This window comes from Pan paniscus, chromosome 4 (assembly GCF_029289425.2).
Source record: "Pan paniscus chromosome 4, NHGRI_mPanPan1-v2.0_pri, whole genome shotgun sequence".
Lineage (NCBI taxonomy): Eukaryota > Metazoa > Chordata > Mammalia > Primates > Hominidae > Pan > Pan paniscus.
Genome location: NC_073253.2, coordinates 137,353,016 through 137,371,320, shown reverse-complemented (window position 1 = coordinate 137,371,320; position 18,305 = coordinate 137,353,016). Strand labels below are relative to the sequence as shown.

The 18,305-nt window shown below is 41.0% G+C and overlaps 1 protein-coding gene across 2 annotated transcripts in view; it reads right to left on the bottom strand.

Annotated features, from left to right (window-relative positions):
- The window catches only part of NDFIP1 (Nedd4 family interacting protein 1), a 44,141-nt gene extending 27,663 nt beyond the window's left edge, over positions 1-16,478 (bottom strand). The window contains exon 1 of one of the 2 annotated variants that reach the window (XM_034960680.3): positions 16,067-16,478. In XM_034960680.3, the coding sequence (XP_034816571.1) occupies positions 16,067-16,129 (63 nt within the window). In that variant the 5' untranslated portion in view covers positions 16,130-16,478. The remainder of the gene's footprint in view (positions 1-16,066) is intronic. The other variant, XM_063604658.1, reaches the window with a different exon arrangement.
- Positions 16,479-18,305: the final 1,827 nt, after the last annotated feature.

Here is an 18,305-nt window from a genome sequence, read left to right as displayed (position 1 = left end):
CGGGTTTGGGTAATCCCAGCACTTTGGGAGGCCGAGGCAGGCAGATCACGAGGTTAGGAGATTGAGACCATCCTGGCTAACAAGGTGAAACCCCATCTCTACTAAAAATACAAAAAAATTAGCCGGGCGTGATGGTGGGCACCTGTAGTCCCAGCTACTTGGGAGGCTGAGGCAGGAGAATGGTGTGAACCTGGGAGGTGGAGCTTGCAGTGAGCCGAGATTGCGCCACTGCACTCCCGCCTGGGCGACAGAGGCGAGACTCCGTCTCAAAAAAAAAAAATCTTCAAGTTGCTCATGGGGAGCCAAAAAAAAGAAAAGAAAAACCCACCAAACCAATTACCAGATTTAGACTATCCTCAATATCTCCCATGGAAAAGATAAATGAAAATCCTCTTAATAGCAAAATGAAAACACATTTAAAAATCAAAATTTGCCAAAGGAAAAGCGAAGTAATCAGAATAATGTTTTAAAAAGTCAATACAATAACAGATGAAAAGAATACCGTAATTTTGCAGTAAATCCCCTCACAAAGCTAACCGTTTGTAAAGCTTTCTATTTAAAATTTTTGTGGTTATCATCACTGTTAATATGTATCAATATAACTGATGAGTACACCTTGGTTTTGAAAGAGAAAATTATTTATGTTAGAATGAGTCCTTAGAAATGAAAGCACAAATCCTGTGACCTATGATCATCAATTTTACGGTTTTCTTCTGATCTTCCTATTCTTTACGTAGGTCCAAGTAACAAGTGAAGGCATGCCATCCAAAGAGAAAGGCAAGGAACTAGCAGAAATCAACCCTCATCCCTGAAGGCACTAATTAGCCAACCATGGCTATGGTAGTAGCACTGCAAGGTTTTGGGGTGGCACCAGAAAATTATCATCAACCTGCCAACCCCTGGGATCTGTGTCTGACATCCAAATATTTCTAGTACTGATGGCTCCACCAAGATATTGTCAAGCAAATAATCCTCTGTTTTCTGGCACCCAGCTTGAGGAAAACCTACAGCCAAGAGCCTTTGAGGTTAACGGTAGGCCCTTAATGGGTCATGATCTTACAAAGACTACGGAAATAAGAAGCGACAATTGTTCAATATTTCCAAATAGTTAATAGCAAGTCTAGCTGCTCATGAACATATAGCATTTTAAATTAAGAAGTAGCATCTACACTATTTATAACCAGTCCATATCCTCAGTAATGTTTTTTTTTTCTCCACTTCTTGGTTCCATAAGAAAATTCAGGCTTAGCTCAGAGCTCCAGGGCCCATTTGAGAAGGATTTAAAGCCCTAGAGAAAGACAAGTTGAAAAGGAGACTATGCACCTGGCTCCCTGTCTTTGACAGAATAGCAGGAACTGGTCATCTTTTGTTTACAGAGTAAACAATACTAAAAATAGTGGCTGTATCAGACTCATTTTAAAATAATTTATACAAAATCTAGTCCATAATTTAAATGCAAAGGTGGTAAATACATTCTGTTTTAACCCCTCAAGACCCTGTATATAGATTTCATCTAAGATATGTTAAAGCTCTAAAATAGAAACATGGAAGCACAAACAAGCTCCTAATTATTTGTCATTTAAAATGATACATTAAGCAGCTCCTTCCAAAGGGGAAAAAAAAGTCACAACAGACCATGGACTACAACTGGCATCTATTCAATAATTATTTTATGGCTGGACATGGTGGATCACACCTGTAATCCCAGCACTTTGGGAGGCTGAGGTGGAAGGACTGCTTGAGCCCAGGAGTTCAAGACCAGCCTGGGCAACATAGCAAGACCCTGCCTCTTAAAAAAAATAATTCTTTTAGATTTCAAGAACAATTTTAAAAATCACTTGTTTGGACCAGGCACAGTGGCTCATGCCTGTAATACCAGCACTTTGGGAGGCCAAGGTGGGAGGATCACTTGAGATCAGGAGTTTGAGACCAGCCTGGCCAACATGGTGAAACCCCATCTCTACTAAAAATAGAAAAATTAGCTGGGTGTGGTGGCATGCCCCTGTAGTCCCAGCTACTTGGGAGGCTGAGGCACGAGAATCACTGCAACCTGGGAGGTAGAGGTTGCAGTGAGCCGAGATTACCCCACTGCACTCCAGCCTGGGCAACAGAGTGAGACTCTGCCTAAAACACAAAACAAAAACAAAACACACACACAAGAACTCTACTATTCATTCAGAAGACACCATTAGGAAAGTGAAAAGAAAATCCAAAGAGCGGGAGGATATATTTTTCAGACAATGGACTTATATCCAAAATACATAAAGAACTTCTTAAAATCAATAAGGAAGCCATTCAGTAAAAAAGGGACAAGACTTGAATAGACATTTCACAAAAAAAGATATCTAAATGGCCAATAAACTTACAAAAAGGTGCTCTATTTCATTAGTCATTATAGAAATGAAAATTAAAACCACAGATGATGACCAAAATAAAAAACAGAAAATACCAAATGTTGTTGAGAATATATAATAACCAGAACTCTCCCACTACACTACTGATGGGAGTATAAACCTGTACAACTACTTTAGAAAACTGTTTGCCAATATCAACAAAAAATGAATTTACACATATCCAGCAATTCCACTCCTAGTTATATGTCCAACAGAAACATTTACATATGATACCAAAAGACACATAAGGAGGGAAAAAGCAACGGTATTCACAAAACTGGAAATTACTCAAATGCCTATCTACAGTAGAATAGGTAAATAAATTGTGGTATTTTCACATAATGAGACAGCAGTGTGCATGAATAAACTGTAACCCACATGGGTAAATTTTGCAACATCATGTTGAGCAAAAGAAGCCAGACTCAAAACAGTATTTACTGTATGATTAGATTCATATAAAGATTTTTTTAAAGAACAGGCAAACTAAACATACCAGTGAGTATGCCCTGGGAGGAGAGTGACTGGAAAGGCACTGAAGGGATCTTTTGGAGTGCTGGCAATGCTGTTTCTGGATTTAAGTACTAGTTAGCTGTGCATGTTCAGTTTGTGAAAATTCATTGAGCTGCACATTTATGATTGTACATGTTTTTATACATAAATCATACTTCACTAACAATTCAGAAATGGGAGAAGAAAAAGACTGTACGAGGAATAGTGATGCAGACTGTGAGCCCTCTGTGGACTGAGACCTTTGCATGGTTTATCACTGCATTCACCCCAGCACTTACCAGTGAGTGGCACAGCATGGATACATTAGTGAGTGTTGGCCAAAACAGGCACGGAGGTGGATTTCTAACAGAAACTTACCTGAAGAAATAGCAGCTAATCTTAATACCATTTTAACTTACCAGTTCGCATCTATGAAAAGTATTCATATTACTTTACAAATCTCCAAATAAATTCACAGGCTATGCATGTAGCCATACACAGATGACTGCTATAACTGTAGAGAGGACAGTGATGATGGTTTCAGGAGAGGAGAACAGCAGGTATGGTATCCCCATCAGTACTCAGCACAAGGAGTGCATTTTAAACATGGAAGAGTTGAGGAGAAACATGGCCTTACAAAGCAACTAAGGCAAAAGCAGCTCTCTCCTACTGACTGGTCTAAAAGAATACGTGTGAAACAAACAAACTTTCAAAAAAGATTGCTATGATTTGGATGGCAGTCACAGGTCTCTGATTTATCATTGTTATTTTGCACAAGGTATATCTATACTATGTATTCCTTTCATATGTATCCATAATTTCACCATAAAAATGAAAAGAATAGTATGGCTCTATAGTTACCAATTTTAAAAAGAAATAACAGAAAAGAAACACAAAGGAGAAACAGGCATCTCCAACCTTTATCTCTTTAGAAATGAGAAATGTTTAACATTTAGTATTCAACCTACAGCACTTAGCATTAAGTGCTCAGGTGTTCAATTAAAGTTTGTGTTATATATGAAGGAAAACTTATCTTGATCACAATGTAATTCCTACAATATTGTTTCTTCTAAAAACAACCAATTGGTATATCCCAAGAATGGAATATTCCACATTGAAAAGACAGTGAAATCAAATGTAGACACTGAAAGACAGTGACAGAGCCATGCCTAGAACCCAGGCTTGCATGTTGACTGCAGCCTGCTCAGCTCTGATAGTGAGAAGTTCCAAAAGCTATGCTTGCTCATTAGCCTGGAGTAGAGCATACTCAGGTAGACATTATGGGTGGGAAAAGGTATTCTATTCAGGAGAGTCCACCTTGATTCAGGCCTGGTCATGAGGTCCCCTCTTCCTGCAAGAACAAAGAGAGCCAAAAAGTAGGTGCATCAAGCATTTAATACCTTTCCTGTTACACTATCATCACAGAATGTTTCATTCTACAAGTATTCAACTGCTAGGTTAATTTAACAACTCTCATTAAATGTGTCAGGCCACAACTGATGTGGGGTCTGGGGACAGAACAGTGACATGGCTGGTGTTTTTGGCCTCACTAAGTCTGCAAGTTTAGCAAATGAAACACAAAGAATTACAATTACTGTATAATGTCCAATTAAAGATTAGACAGTTGCCTCTTATTCCTCCTGAAACCCTCTTAAATATAAATGTGAGTAAAATGTTGCTTGTTTAAAGGCAAAAAAACTTACAAGCAACGGGAAAGGAAGCAGCAATAAATTTCTGAAAGCTAGAAGCAGGATGACAAGTGGTAACTGACTCAGCAGACCCAAGAAAGCTAAATCCTAAACCAGAAAGCCAAAAAACAACCTGTTTTGTATCCCCCAAAAGCTCAAGAACTGGTGGCACCAGGTACTGGTAGAAGTACAAGTGAAAATGAGATTTATAAACAGACGAGATTGGGCATGTTCAGAGTGGTATGGCTGTAGACGAGATTTATAAACAGAAAGAAAGTTTGGGCCGGGTGCAGTGGCTCATGCCTGTAATCCCAGCACTTTGGGAGGCCGAGGTGGGCAGATCGCCTGAGGTCAGGAGTTTGAGACCAGCCTGACCAACATAGTGAAACCCCGTCTCTACTAAAAATACAAGAATTAGCTGGACATTGTGGTGCGTGCCTGTAATCCCAACTACTCGGGAGGCTGAGGCAGGAGAATTGCTTCAACCCGGGAGGCAGAGATTGCAGTGAGCTGAGATGGCACCACTGCACTCCAGCCTGGACAACAGAGCGAGACTCCGTCTCAAAAATAATAATAATAATAATTTGACAACAAGTAGCTAAATCAACACTGAATTCTATACAGAAAGGACTGTGATGATTAAGGGACTTGGGTTTTATCTGTAGCGCTTTCAATTTTTATAGGATTGTATTCATTGTTAATCAAAATTTAACAATAAGTCTATGATGAATTTGGTAATAGATATATGAGTGTTATGTTATACTATTCTTGCAACCTTCTCTAAGTTTAAAATTATTTCTAAATAAAATTTTCTTTAAAGGTACTTTAAAAAGAAAGCAAACATGATCATTAGCAGAAAGTTTGGAAAATAAAGAAAAATCAGTCCTAACATTTTTCTTAAAATGTGTTGTTTAAAAAGAAAAAAATAAGACACTATGCATTTGTGAAAATTTATAGAACTTGATAGCACAAAGAAAGAATCTTAAGGTATGCAAATTTTAAAAATCCACTTAGGTGGCTGGAGGATGTATGCAAAATGTGACAAAACAAGATAACTGTATTATAAATGTTTGAAACAACCTCACTCAAGTGGGTGGAGGAAAAGGTGCTGACCTAAGTAACATCTGGAAATAAGCAGAGTTTTTAAGACTAAAAACTAAAGGCAAAGGAACTGTACATATGCTTTGTCCTGTAGTGGTTATAATATTATTTCCCACAGGGGTGTGGGTTAATAATTCTGATACAACTTACACATGTATATCAGAACTGAAGAATGATGTAAATGGATGGTGGAAGTGAGCCAGGTTTCTCCATGTTGGAGTGGGAGTTTATAGATAAGGGGAGTAGGCTAGAGTGACCCATATGGTAACAAATTAGAGGTGGAGATATTAGTATGAACTTATGTTTAGCTTAATATAGATAGATGGTACATACAGAAATAGTTACAGATGTGTATACCCACAGGTTAATATACAGACATATATAGTTCCTTGCTCTGTCAGCTTAGAAGGCCTAAAAGCAATGACACCCTAGTAGCAAGGAGCACAGATCTTGGTTTGTAGTATTATTTTTCAATAAAAGGAACCTAGGCTCCTTGGAAAAATGCCTGATTCTAGGATAGCGCAGGAAATATATAAGATGAGCCTAGTGCCAAAAAGTATGGAAGTGGTTTAAAAAAAAATCCACAATGATGGAGGTATGCAATTTAAGCAATAAAATAAAGCAGTTATTGGATAATTGGAAGAATAAAATAAATATTTATGAGTCTATACAGATATAAATACTAAACAAATTATCAGAGAAGAGACAAATGCCCCATGCAGGAAATTCCAAATAATTCATGTCAATACTTGGCCCTCAGCGAGGTGTTACATAACTCCCCACTCCTTATGTGTGGACCATACATAGTGACTTCCTTCCCAAGAGTAAGTATGGAAAGTGGGGTAAAACGTATCTTTACAGAAGAGAAACCTGAGAAACACTACCTCAGCCAGGTGATCAAGGTCAATGTCAACAATGATAAGTCATGTTGACAGTGTGCATTCTTGATATGATGTGATGAGAACAGCACTTTACCTGTGGTCTTCCCCCAAATCCACAGCCCCAGTCTAATCATGAGAAAAACATCAAACAAACCCCAATTGAGGGACATTCTACAAAGACCTGACCAATACTCCTCAAAACTGTCAAGCTCATCAAAAACAAGGAAAGTTTGAGAAACTCACAGCCAAGAAGAGCCTAAGGAGACAGGACGACTAAATGTAACATTACCACATTATATCATCCTGGATCCTGGAACAGAAAAAGGACATTAGGTAAAAACTTAGAAAATCTGAACAAAGTACAGACTTTAATTGATAACAATGTACTAATATTGGTTCAATAATTGTGAAAAACGTACCATACTGATATAAGATGCTAATAGGGAAAGCTGGGCATAGGGCATATGGAAACTCTCTACTGTCTTCTCAGTGTTTCTGAAAAATTAAAAATGTTTCAGCTGGGTGTGCTGGCGTGTGCCTGTGGTCCCAGCTACTTGGGAGGCCGGTGGGGGAATGATCGCTTGAGCCAAGGAGTTTGACTCCAGCCTGGGTAGCAACATAGCAGGAACCCATCTTAGGGGGAAAAAAGTTCCAAAAAGTAAAGTCTATTTGAAAGTACAGATTTATTTAAAAAACATTTAAAGCCAAGGAAAGGTTAAGAAGAAAGCCTGAAGATGGAGGGTTGCAGTGAGCCGAGACTATGTGGCTGCACTCCAGCCTGGGTGCACAGTGAGGCCCTGTCTCAAAAAAAAAAAAAAAAAAAGCCTGTAGAACGCACAGCAAACTTGAGGAGCAGTTACAGCTCTGCAAAGAGATAGGGAGGAAAGGGAAATCAAGTTTTTCTTTAGAAAGTTACTGTTTGAATCTAGCACATGAAGAATGTATTACTATTTAATACAAAATGCTTAATTTTAAATATCACATTTAAGCATTGAATGATAAAATGAAATCGGCCAGGTGCAGTGGCTCACACCTGTAATCCCAGCACTTTGGGAGATGGAGGCGGGTGGATCACGAGGTCAAGAGATCGAGACCATCTTGGCCAACATGGTGAAACCCCCTCTACTAAAAATAGAAAAAATTAGCTGGGCGTGATAGCGGGCACCTGTAGTCCCAGCTACTCAGGAGACTGAGGCAGGAGAATCACTTGAGCCCAGGAGGCGGAGGTTGCAGTGAGCTGAGATTTCGCCACTGCACTCCAGCCTGGCGACAGAGTGAGACTCCGTCTCAAAAAAAAAAAAAAAAAGCAAAAAAAGAAAACGAAATCATTATTAAACAGGCACCACTCCCTAAACCCTTATATCTCTATTCATAAATTGTCCAGTCTCCAGATAGACCTCCAAATTGTATTCAAGCCTTTGATTATGGTAAGTACTAATTAATATTGCTGAGATAAACTAATTTAAAAGACAAAAACAGAAAAATGGTCAAAGATTATGCTAAATTGCTCGGGGAGGGGGATAAGAAATATATTATACATATGGGCCGGGCACGGTGGCTCATGCCTGTAATCCCAGCACTTTGGGAGGCAGAGATGGGCAGATCACTTAAGGCCAGGAGTTCGAGACCAGCCTGGGCAACGTGGTGAAACCCCATCTCTACTAAAAATACAAAAATTAGCCAGGCGTGGTGGCATGCACCTGTAACACCAGCTACTTGGGAAGCTGAGGCACGAGAATCTCTTGAACCCAGGAGGCGGAGATTGCAGTGAGCAGAGCTCTCACCACTGCACTACAGCCTAGGTGACAGAACCAGACCCTGTCTCAAAAATAAATAAATAAATAAATAAATAAAAAAGAAGAGGAGAGAAGAGAAAAGAAAAATACATATGAAGGTAGCCTGGGCATGGTGGCTCACACCTGTAATCTCTGTAAGCCAAGATGGGTGGATCATTTGAGGTCAGGAGTTCGAGACTAGCCTGGCCAACATGGTGAAACCCCACCTCTACTAAAAATACAAAAATTAGCCGGGCATGGTGGCGGGCACCTGTAGTCCCAGCTACTCCGGAGGCTGAGGCAGGAGAATGGCTTCAAACTGGAAGGCAGGGGTTGCAGTGTGCCAAGATTGCGCCACTGCACTCCAGCCTGGGGAACAGAGCAAGACTCTGTTGAAAGAAAGAAAGAGAGAGAGAGAGAGAGAGAAAGAAGGAAGGAAGGAAGGAAATAAACAAATAAATAAATATACATATGAAGGGAACTGCATTAATAAGAAAATATTTCACTAGGAATGCTCTTAAACTTGATCAGTGCTAGTATTTAGGACATTTAATATAAATTATGTTATTCAGAAAAATCATGAGTAAGCCTTATTGTAACAGCAGGATGTGCTAAGTGATATCAGGTTACACTTGCTTTACTACCACTCTTGGTCAAGTTAACAAGACATATCATACAGTCATCCCTCAGTATCCACTGGGAATTGGTTCCAGGACTCCCCACAGATACCAAAATGGGAGGATGCACAAGCCTCTGACATAAAATGGTATCGTATTTACACATAACCTACCTCATGTACTTTAAATCATCTTTACTTATAACACTTAATACAATGTAAATGCTATGTAAAATAGCTGTTATAGTGTATATTTTACTTGCACTATTATTTTTTATTGTATGGTTATTTTCCCCCATTTTCAATCTGCAGTTGGTTGAATCTGCGAATGTAGAACCTGTGGATACCCAGAGCCTACTCTAACTCATACCCCCACCTAGCCAACCACTAGAAGCAATTACCACTGGAAAGTATGTCAAGCCCAAAAAATTTCATACATGATGTTTGCCAGTTGCCTAGCTTATTGGCAACAATGACTTGAAAAAAAGATAAACCATCATGCCAATTTTCAGTATGAATGGAACAGAAGTATTAAAGTTGCTTTATCTAAATTGTCCATTATTGTAAGAATATAGGCCGGGCGCGGTGGCTCACACCTGTAATCCCAGCACTTTGGGAGACCGAAGCGGGCGGATCACTTGAGGTCAGGAGTTCAAGACCAGCCTGGCCAACATGGTGAAACCCCATCTCTACCAAAAATACAAAAAATTAGCTGGGCGTGGTGGTGGGCACCTGTAATCCCAGCTACTCAGGAGGCTGAGGCAGGAGAATCGCTTGAACCTGGGAGGCGGAGGTTGCAGTGAGCCGAGATCGCGCCATTGCCTTCCAGCCTGAGCAAGAAGAACGACACTCCATCTCAAAACAAACAAACAAAAAAAGAATATAATTCTTCTAAGCTGTTGTACTTGCTTAAAGGTAAAATAAGAACATTTTAAGAAACCAAAATAATTATTTTAAAGCCCTAAAAACAAATAAATCTGAGGATGTCACTTGAATCTCTTGGAGCCTTTTTTTCTTTCTTAATAAAAATATGAAGTTATTCTCATGGTAGGATTTACTTTATAATCTACCATAAAATTATGAAATATAATTAATGTCTAGGATAAAACAATTTGAAGTTATGTGCAGTTAAACTACTGGTGGCATCAGCTTAGAGCAAAATTCCCTAGAGCAGTTCAACTGGGCCTTGGTTTCTGCCCAAACCAGGAAGTACTACCCTATTTTCAGGACACAGATAGTATGATTAAGCCAAATAAATCTTGCCTAACAAGTGGTCACCCATGGGATCAGGTAAGAAAACAAGGATAGATTAACAGGAATCTATCACTGCTACAAAAACAAAGCATGAGGCTTGGCAAGAGTGAGCCCAATCAATACAAAGGACAGTTAGTTATGGATCCACAGCCCGACACTGACAAATCCTGTTTCCATACTCCTCACAGATTACAAGAGAGCTCTCATGATATATTCCTCATGTGATATCTTCTTGAAATATCATACCATTTGTTTTCTTTTAGAGTTACACATAGAAATATTTATCAATATATGATTTCTAGGATTCGTTTCAAAATAATGTGGTGAGTATAAATGAAATAATATTGGCCATTCATTCACAATTGCTGAAGCTGGGTGATGGTACATAAAGTTTCTTATACTACTTTATTATTGTATGTGTTTGAAATTTCCATAGTAAAAAGGTGAAAATGTAAACGTCATGAAGCAATTACTCCTACAACTCGACAACAAAACAAAAAACTCAATTCAAAAATGAACAAAGAACATGAATACACATTTTCTCTAAAGAAAATATCAATGGCCAATAAGCACATGAAAAGACGCTCAACATCACTAATTATTAGGGAAATAGGGATCAATACTGCAATGAGATACCACTTCACACCCATTAGATGGCTACTATCAAAAAAACAAAAACAAAAAAGAGAACATAACAAGTATGTTGAGGATATGGAGAAACTGGAATCCTTATGCATTGTTGGTGGGAAAATAAAATGGTGAAGCTGCCATGGAAAACAGTATGGGAGTTCCTCGAAAACTTAAAGATAGAATTGCCGTATGACCCAGCAATTCCATTTCTGGGTATATCCAAAAGAACTGAAAGCAGGGACTTGAAAGATATTTGTAGACTCATGTTTTTTATAGCAGCATTACTCACAATGACCAAAAGGTAGAAGCAAACCAAGCATCCGTCAACAAATGAATGCATAAACAAAATGTGGTACATATATAAAATGGACTATTATTCAGCCTTAAAGAGGCAGGAAATTCTGACACATGCTACAACATGGATGAACTCTGAAGACATTATGCTAAGTGACATATGCCAGTCACAAAAGGACAAATCCTGTCTAATTCCACTTATGAGAGGTACCTACAGTAGTCAAATAAATAGAAAGTAGAATGGTGGCTTCCAGGGGCTGGAGGAGGGGGAATGGAGAGTTATTGTTTAATGGATATGGAGTTTCAGTTCTGCAAGGTGAAAAAGTTCTGGAGATGGACTGGTTCCACAACAATGTGAATGTACTTAATGCCACTAAACTGTATACTTAAAAGTGGTTAACATGGTAAATTTTATGTGTATTTTACCACAATTAAAGTTTTCAAAGGAATAATTTACCCATCTTCCTAATATTTTTATAAATTTTCTTTGATCACTGACCATGTAGGCCACAAATACAGCATATAACTTAAGAAACTTTGACATTTAGGTTATGTTGGCATCCTGTGATATAATTATAACTTCTTTTGAAACTGAAAAATAAGCAAAAAAGCCACATAAGCACTATTCATTCCTTCCTCCAGGATCATTACTTCATCTAATAATTTAACATGAATATGGTTTGACCTATCAGAGACGAAATTCTTATGCTCATCAAAATATTCCTCCATAATCCTGAGAGAATTTATCCAAAAGTATACCATTCCAAAAGCTGCACTATAATGTCATCAAACTAGAATACAGAGTATTGGTGATGCTCACAAATGGGCAACTTCTTTAGCAGGTAATGAGGCAAGTCCAGAACTAAACATTCTGTAATCTGTTTGAACCTACATGGCAGTGTCATCATCACCCACTTACATTGAATTCAAATCCAAGTATCCCAAAATACTGGAAATGAATTGGCAAAATTCATGCACACATCTACTGCAGAAGATCTGCGTTCATCTATGGATGAACGGGAGTTAACGTCCTCAGAGAGAGAAACACGCAACAGGTTTCTCAGCACTCAGTATGGGCCTACTTAGGTCTTTCTAAAATAGTGCTTCCATACTGTCTGAGACACAGTCTCAGTTTCAAAATGCAAAAATGAAAAAAAATAAAATAATGCCAGGGGAACCTGTAAGCCTAGCCTCTTTTTTTTTTTTGGACAGAGTCTCACTCCGTCGCCCAGCCTGGAGTGCAGTGGCGCGATCTCGGCTCACTGCAATCTTCACCTCCCGGGTTTCTCCTGCCTCAGCCTCCCGAGTAGCTGGGACTACAGGCACGTGCCACCACGCCCAACTAATTTTTTGTATTTTTAGTAGAGATGGGGTTTCACCATGTTAGCCAGGATGGTCTCGATCTCCTGACCTCATGATCCAGCCACCTCGGTGCCCTTTTTTTTTTTTTTTTTTAAGACAGTCTTGCTCACCCAAGCTGGAGTACAGTGGCGCGATCTCAGCTCACTGCAACCTCTGCCTCCTAGGTTCAAGTGATTTTCCTGCCTCAGCCTCCCAAGTAGCTGGAATTACAGATGTGCACCACCACACCACGCTTTTTTTTTTAAACAGAGTCTTGCTCTGTCACCAGGCAGGAGTGCAGTGGCACGATCTCAGTTCACTGAAACATCTGCCTCCCGGGTTCAAGCGATTCTCCTGCCTCAGCCTCCTGAGTAGCTGGGACTACAGGTGCGCGCCACCACGCCCAGCTAATTTTTGTATTTTTAATAGAGATGGGGTTTCACATGTTGGCCAGGATGGTCTCAATCTCTTGACCTCGTGATCTTTGTGATCTGCCCGCCTTGGCCTCCCAAAGTGCTGGGATTACAGGCATGAGCCACCTTGCCTGGCCATTTTTTGTTTTGTTTTGGTTTGGTTTTTTTTGAGACAGTCTCGCTCTGTCACCCAGGCTGGGGTTCAGTGGCACAATCTTGGCTCACTGCAACTTCTGCCTCCCAGGTTCAAGCAATTCTCCTGCCTCAGCCTCCCAAGTAGCTGGGATTACAGGTGAGTGCCACCACACCGGGCTAATTTTTGTATTTTTAGTAGAGGCAAGGTTTTGCCATGTTGGCCAGGCTAGTCTCGAACTCCTGACCTCAAGTGATCTGCCCACCTCGGCCTCCCAAAGTGCTGTGATTACAGGTGTGAGCCACCACACCTGGTTGAGCCTACCCTTTCTGCATAGTCTGTCACTATGCTAAATTCAAGTTGTCCACATATTACACTACCAATAAAAAGACTATAAAGACAAAACTGTGTTTGCATTTATGAATGAATCATACAGTTTTCCATTACATTTACTTGGTGAGAAAACTAGCTCAATTTGATTAACCAGATCAAATAGAAGTCAGAACAGCCCTGTGTGACAACCAAAGAGTATCATGCTCCTATCAAGTTGCCTGGACAATTCACCATCATTCTATAATTCAAAAGCCTTTTAAAAATGCATATTCGCTGACCAGGCATTTCCATGGCTAGTAATTTATGCTAAGGAAACGGTTGAAGATGTATGTGAAATAAATTTCAGTCAATGAAAAAAACTGTAAACATTCTTAGTGACCAAAGATAAGCAATTAGTTAAATTATGATTCAGCCATACAATTACATGCCATGCAGACATTAAAAATATTTTATATAGAAGACATTAATAACATTGTGTGAAGAACATTACAAAATAGAATTATGAACCTATTTCATTATTTATCTAGCACGCCTTTGTAGATACATGTGCATGATACACATGTGCAAATGTATGAATGCACATGTCTGAGAACAAGATACACATGGACACGTGCAGAAGTATGTGCAAGTATGATCGGGGCTCATAAAACTGCACACGAATGTACAGAGATATGTCTGTATATGTATATATGGGTACATAAGAGAATACATATGCATGTGTATATATCTGCTAATGCATACACCTATATTTGGACTGTGAGCCTGTGTTTTAAGTAGGTGAGTGTGTGTATATCCTTATAATCACTACTTAGCAGCTTGTGACCTTGAGGCAAGTTACTGAGCCACTTTGAGTCTTTGACAATGAGAACAAACCCTGGTTCATAAGGGTTTGGTATGGATTAAAAGAAAAAAAAAAGGATGTAAATTACTTAATACTGTGATTGTTGCATAAAAAAATCAATATTAGCTTTCCTGCATTCTTTATCTGTACACACATATACTGATCTATAACTATGTATATTTACATAGCTATAAACCCACAAGAATGCACATTAAAATATTACCTTTCGTTATCTATTTGGTTTTTGTTTAGGGAGGGTTTTGCAGTTTTTTGGGCTTTCATCTTTTACAATTTTTCTAGGAAGATTTTTTTTTTAATACTTCAATTCTGCATAATTAAAAAATATTAAATGCCACACTAAGGAATACATGATTTTGATACTCCAGCAAATTTTTTGTATTCTAGCAGTAATGTCAGCATTACCTAATAGCTCAAGAAGATGGCAGTACAAAGAAAAACCACAGCTCTTTTGCTTGTTAGCCTTATCCAAGTCAGGATGAAAAGGATGAAATCAGATGACAGTATACAGTAGGGGTGATTTGCAAACACTGTGGTGACAGTTAAGTGACATCTGTTATTCCCATTTTATTAAAGCAGTAAGGAACCCGCAGGCTGCCCAAGGTCATACAAAAAAAGCATGTGCTAGATCCATGTGCTCTGAAGAGATCTAAGGATTAACTGCATTGCCACAATTTGGGCCGTGTTTATAAAACCAAGAAGTGATAAATTCTTAACTAGTCATTTTGGGAGTCCAAGCCTGAGTGGGGGCGGATTGCAACACATGGCTGATGATAGCAAAACAAACCAGTAACCGGCTGCACCAGGGTTAATCTACGTTTTCATCGTACTGGCTGGCTTTCCTTACTTCTAAAATATAAAATTGTAGATCGTCTAAGATAGGACATTTTATTTGATAAAAGCAGGATTGACATCTGTATGCACCGAAAGCATCTGAAACATGACAAACACAAGCCGTTATTTGCGGTTCCAATCAACATCAGTTTACCACCTGGCTCAATTCCCACCATTACTGTATGTTAGATTAACACTTCCAAAAACCCTGCAGAAGGTCTCTAAATTTCCTGGGGGAACTTAGCTACAGACGGGGAGTGAAACAAGCAGCTCTTTTCCCTGGGGCCTCAATGTATTAAATCAAACCCGAGAAAATGATCCAATCATTCCCTATACATTTCCTCCCCAGCTATGCCATCAAATCTCTTAAAACGTCACTTCCAAGCATTTAAAATACACCCGGCACACGCCCTGCAGACTTCATCGTAGCTCTCCCTTTTGGGGCATCACCACAGCCAAACATCGCCTCTTCCAAATCTACTGCAAACTGCGGGCTTGTCTCTTGCTTCATTTTTTACTTTTGTCTTAAAACGGAGGCGAGGGGGATGGGTTTCGACAAACTAGGCTCTGAAACCCTGAGCAATAGCATCTTGCTGTGGGGAGCTATCGGCAGCAGCAGAGATTTTAATCTTTTCTCTCCACCCAGTTTCCGTTTCATGCTTTTTTCTTTCTTTCTTTTCCAATGACATCAAACCAAAGGTGGAAAAATGAAAAACGAATGCCTCAGATCGATGCCGCCTGTGGGTCGCGGGTTCTGACTCAGGGACCCGCCCGCCCTGGGAAATGCGGGAAACGAGGCCGGGAGGAGGACTTTCCACCGCCGGAGTCCCACCTGGGGTCGCGGACGGGCAGGCCGGGCCCGTGGCAGCCTCGAATCCGAGCCCGGGGCCCGACCCGCCCCTCCAGGCCCAGCGCGGCCTGCCAAGCCCCGGCGTCGAGTTGGCCGCGGGCCGGCCAGAGAGGCCTGAGGCGGCCAGCGGGCAGGGCAGAGCCAGGGACCGGAGTTCGGGGCTGGAGTCGGGCGCCGCTTACCTGCTGGTACCGGCTGCCGCAGGCCGGCTCGACCGCCGCCAGCGCCGCCAACGCCAACGCCATGGCGCAGCCGGCAGCAGGGAAGGAGAGCGAGCGAGCGAGCTAGCTGAAGGGGCGCGGCCGCTGCGGCCTGGGAGCGCTGGGAGGCCGAGGGGGACGCGCCTTGGGTGGGTCTCGATGGCCGCCGCCGCTCCCGGGCGAGACGCTCTTCTCAGGCTGTAAGCACCGCCGCCGCCGCCGAGGCTCCGACGCGGCCCCTGGGGAAGAGGCGGGGACTACGACGACGGCGCTGCGCCGCCGCCCCACCCCCGACTCGCGCCGCCCTGCCCGGCCCGGCCCGGCCTAGCCTAGAACTGCGCCGCCGCCCCGAGGTGCACCGGCCCGGGTGTAGTTGCTCCGACGACCTGAGCCTCCGAGGCTCAAGTGTTGTATTCGATTCCACTAAAAACGAATTACTAACAGGCCAGCCCAAAGCAAGGGCGATGCTGCTGATGAGCACCTCGTGCCAAGCACAGAGCTTCACCTACGTGCCCTCATCCAGCCTTCAGCACAACCGCCCTGACGCAGGGACCACAACCCCATTCTCGACGTCGTTGGCAACCAGAGAGGTTGACAATCTTCACAGCAGCGACCTGATCCCTCGTGTCTGGCAGCAGAATCGTGGTTCTTATTCACTCCCTTCTTTTATCTGCCGTACTCATAAACCAGGGGTCAGCCAGCGACAGGGAGGGGGCCAAATCCGGTCTGCCACCATGACTGTGAAAAGTACATGAAATTCAAGTTTCAGTGTCCATAAATAAAGTTTTATTGGAACACAGCAGCACCCATTTGTTTGGTATGGCCTGCAAACCCTATAATACTTGCTATCTGACATTTTACAGAAAAAGTTTGCTAACCCTAAATCCTTGAGAACTGCTTGGATCTCAAATCCTACTTAGGGTGGATGATTATAATAGCATCCTCATGTTTATGCCATCCTTTAGTATTTTAACAGCCTCATCTGCGGAATCGGAAACAATATTTTCCAAAAAAGCTCCCTGACTCGGTGACACGAAGTCAAAACTTGAAGGGTTTGGCCATGCTAAAGGCTTTCCCGACCACAGGAACAGGTGCAAAGGGCGGTCCAGAGAGAGATTGTCTTGTGGAAGAACAGAAAGGAGGCTGGCATAGCTGCCATATAGGAGATACAATTATCAGTGTTTCACAGATGAGGAAGTTATGCCCAAAGAAATTAAATATCTCACCCAATGACACAGAGCTACTAAGGGGTGAAGCTGGAATACAACTCCATTAAGCCAGCTTTCTTACCCAGTATTGCACAACTAAATTATAAGCTTTGTGAAGACAAGAATATTTGTCTGTTAAATGTTATTACCTCCCAATGCCATGTAGCACAGTATAGCTATATAGCAGGCTTGCAAGGTCTGTTTCTTTCACACCCAGCCATCTGCAATTGCTTCTACCCACATGTCCTACAGAGAAAAACAAAATCTTCCATCTCTGAAGCTTGTTGCAATTCCCATTTCTTCTTCATTGCCTTTCCAAGTTGGCAGTGTAGAGGTTATATCAATATGATTATTGTCTTAGCTTCTAATTTTGAAGTTTAGTTAATTATGTATTTTAAAAGAGAACTGTGTTTCGAACACACCCTGAGGTTTCTGTATATATGAGAAAATTGTAATCAATAAAAACTCTAGATGTTTACCATCTTCACTTTGAGTTCTCTCTCAGCATCCAAACTCCTCTATATCTGTCGCTATTTCCAAGTATTAGTCTCACATATTAACATGCTGGGAGAGCGAACAAATGTAGCAACATTCCAAGCTCTCAAGTCTATTTAGAGCCTCCTTACTCTGTCCCTCAGTTGTTGTTTATAATCCAGAAAAACAACATTTAAATGTAATCAGGTACAGTGAATCAAACATAATGTCCTGCCATGTAGTCTTGTATAAAGGGTGCAAAAATCTAATTTGAAATTTTTTAAAATTTCAGCAGTGGAAAGTAGAAATCCAGACTTCTTTGTCCAGATTGTCTACATTTACGTGTAAGAAAGAATAAAAAAGAATTTGTCCACTGGGCACAGTGGCTCACATCTGTAATCTCAGCACTTTGAGAGCCTGAGACTCGAGGATCACGTGAGCCCAGGAGCCAGGAGTTCGAGACCAACCTGGGCAACATAGTGAGACACAATCTCTGAAAAAAAAAAGAAAAAGAAAAAAGAATTTGTCGGCCTACCACA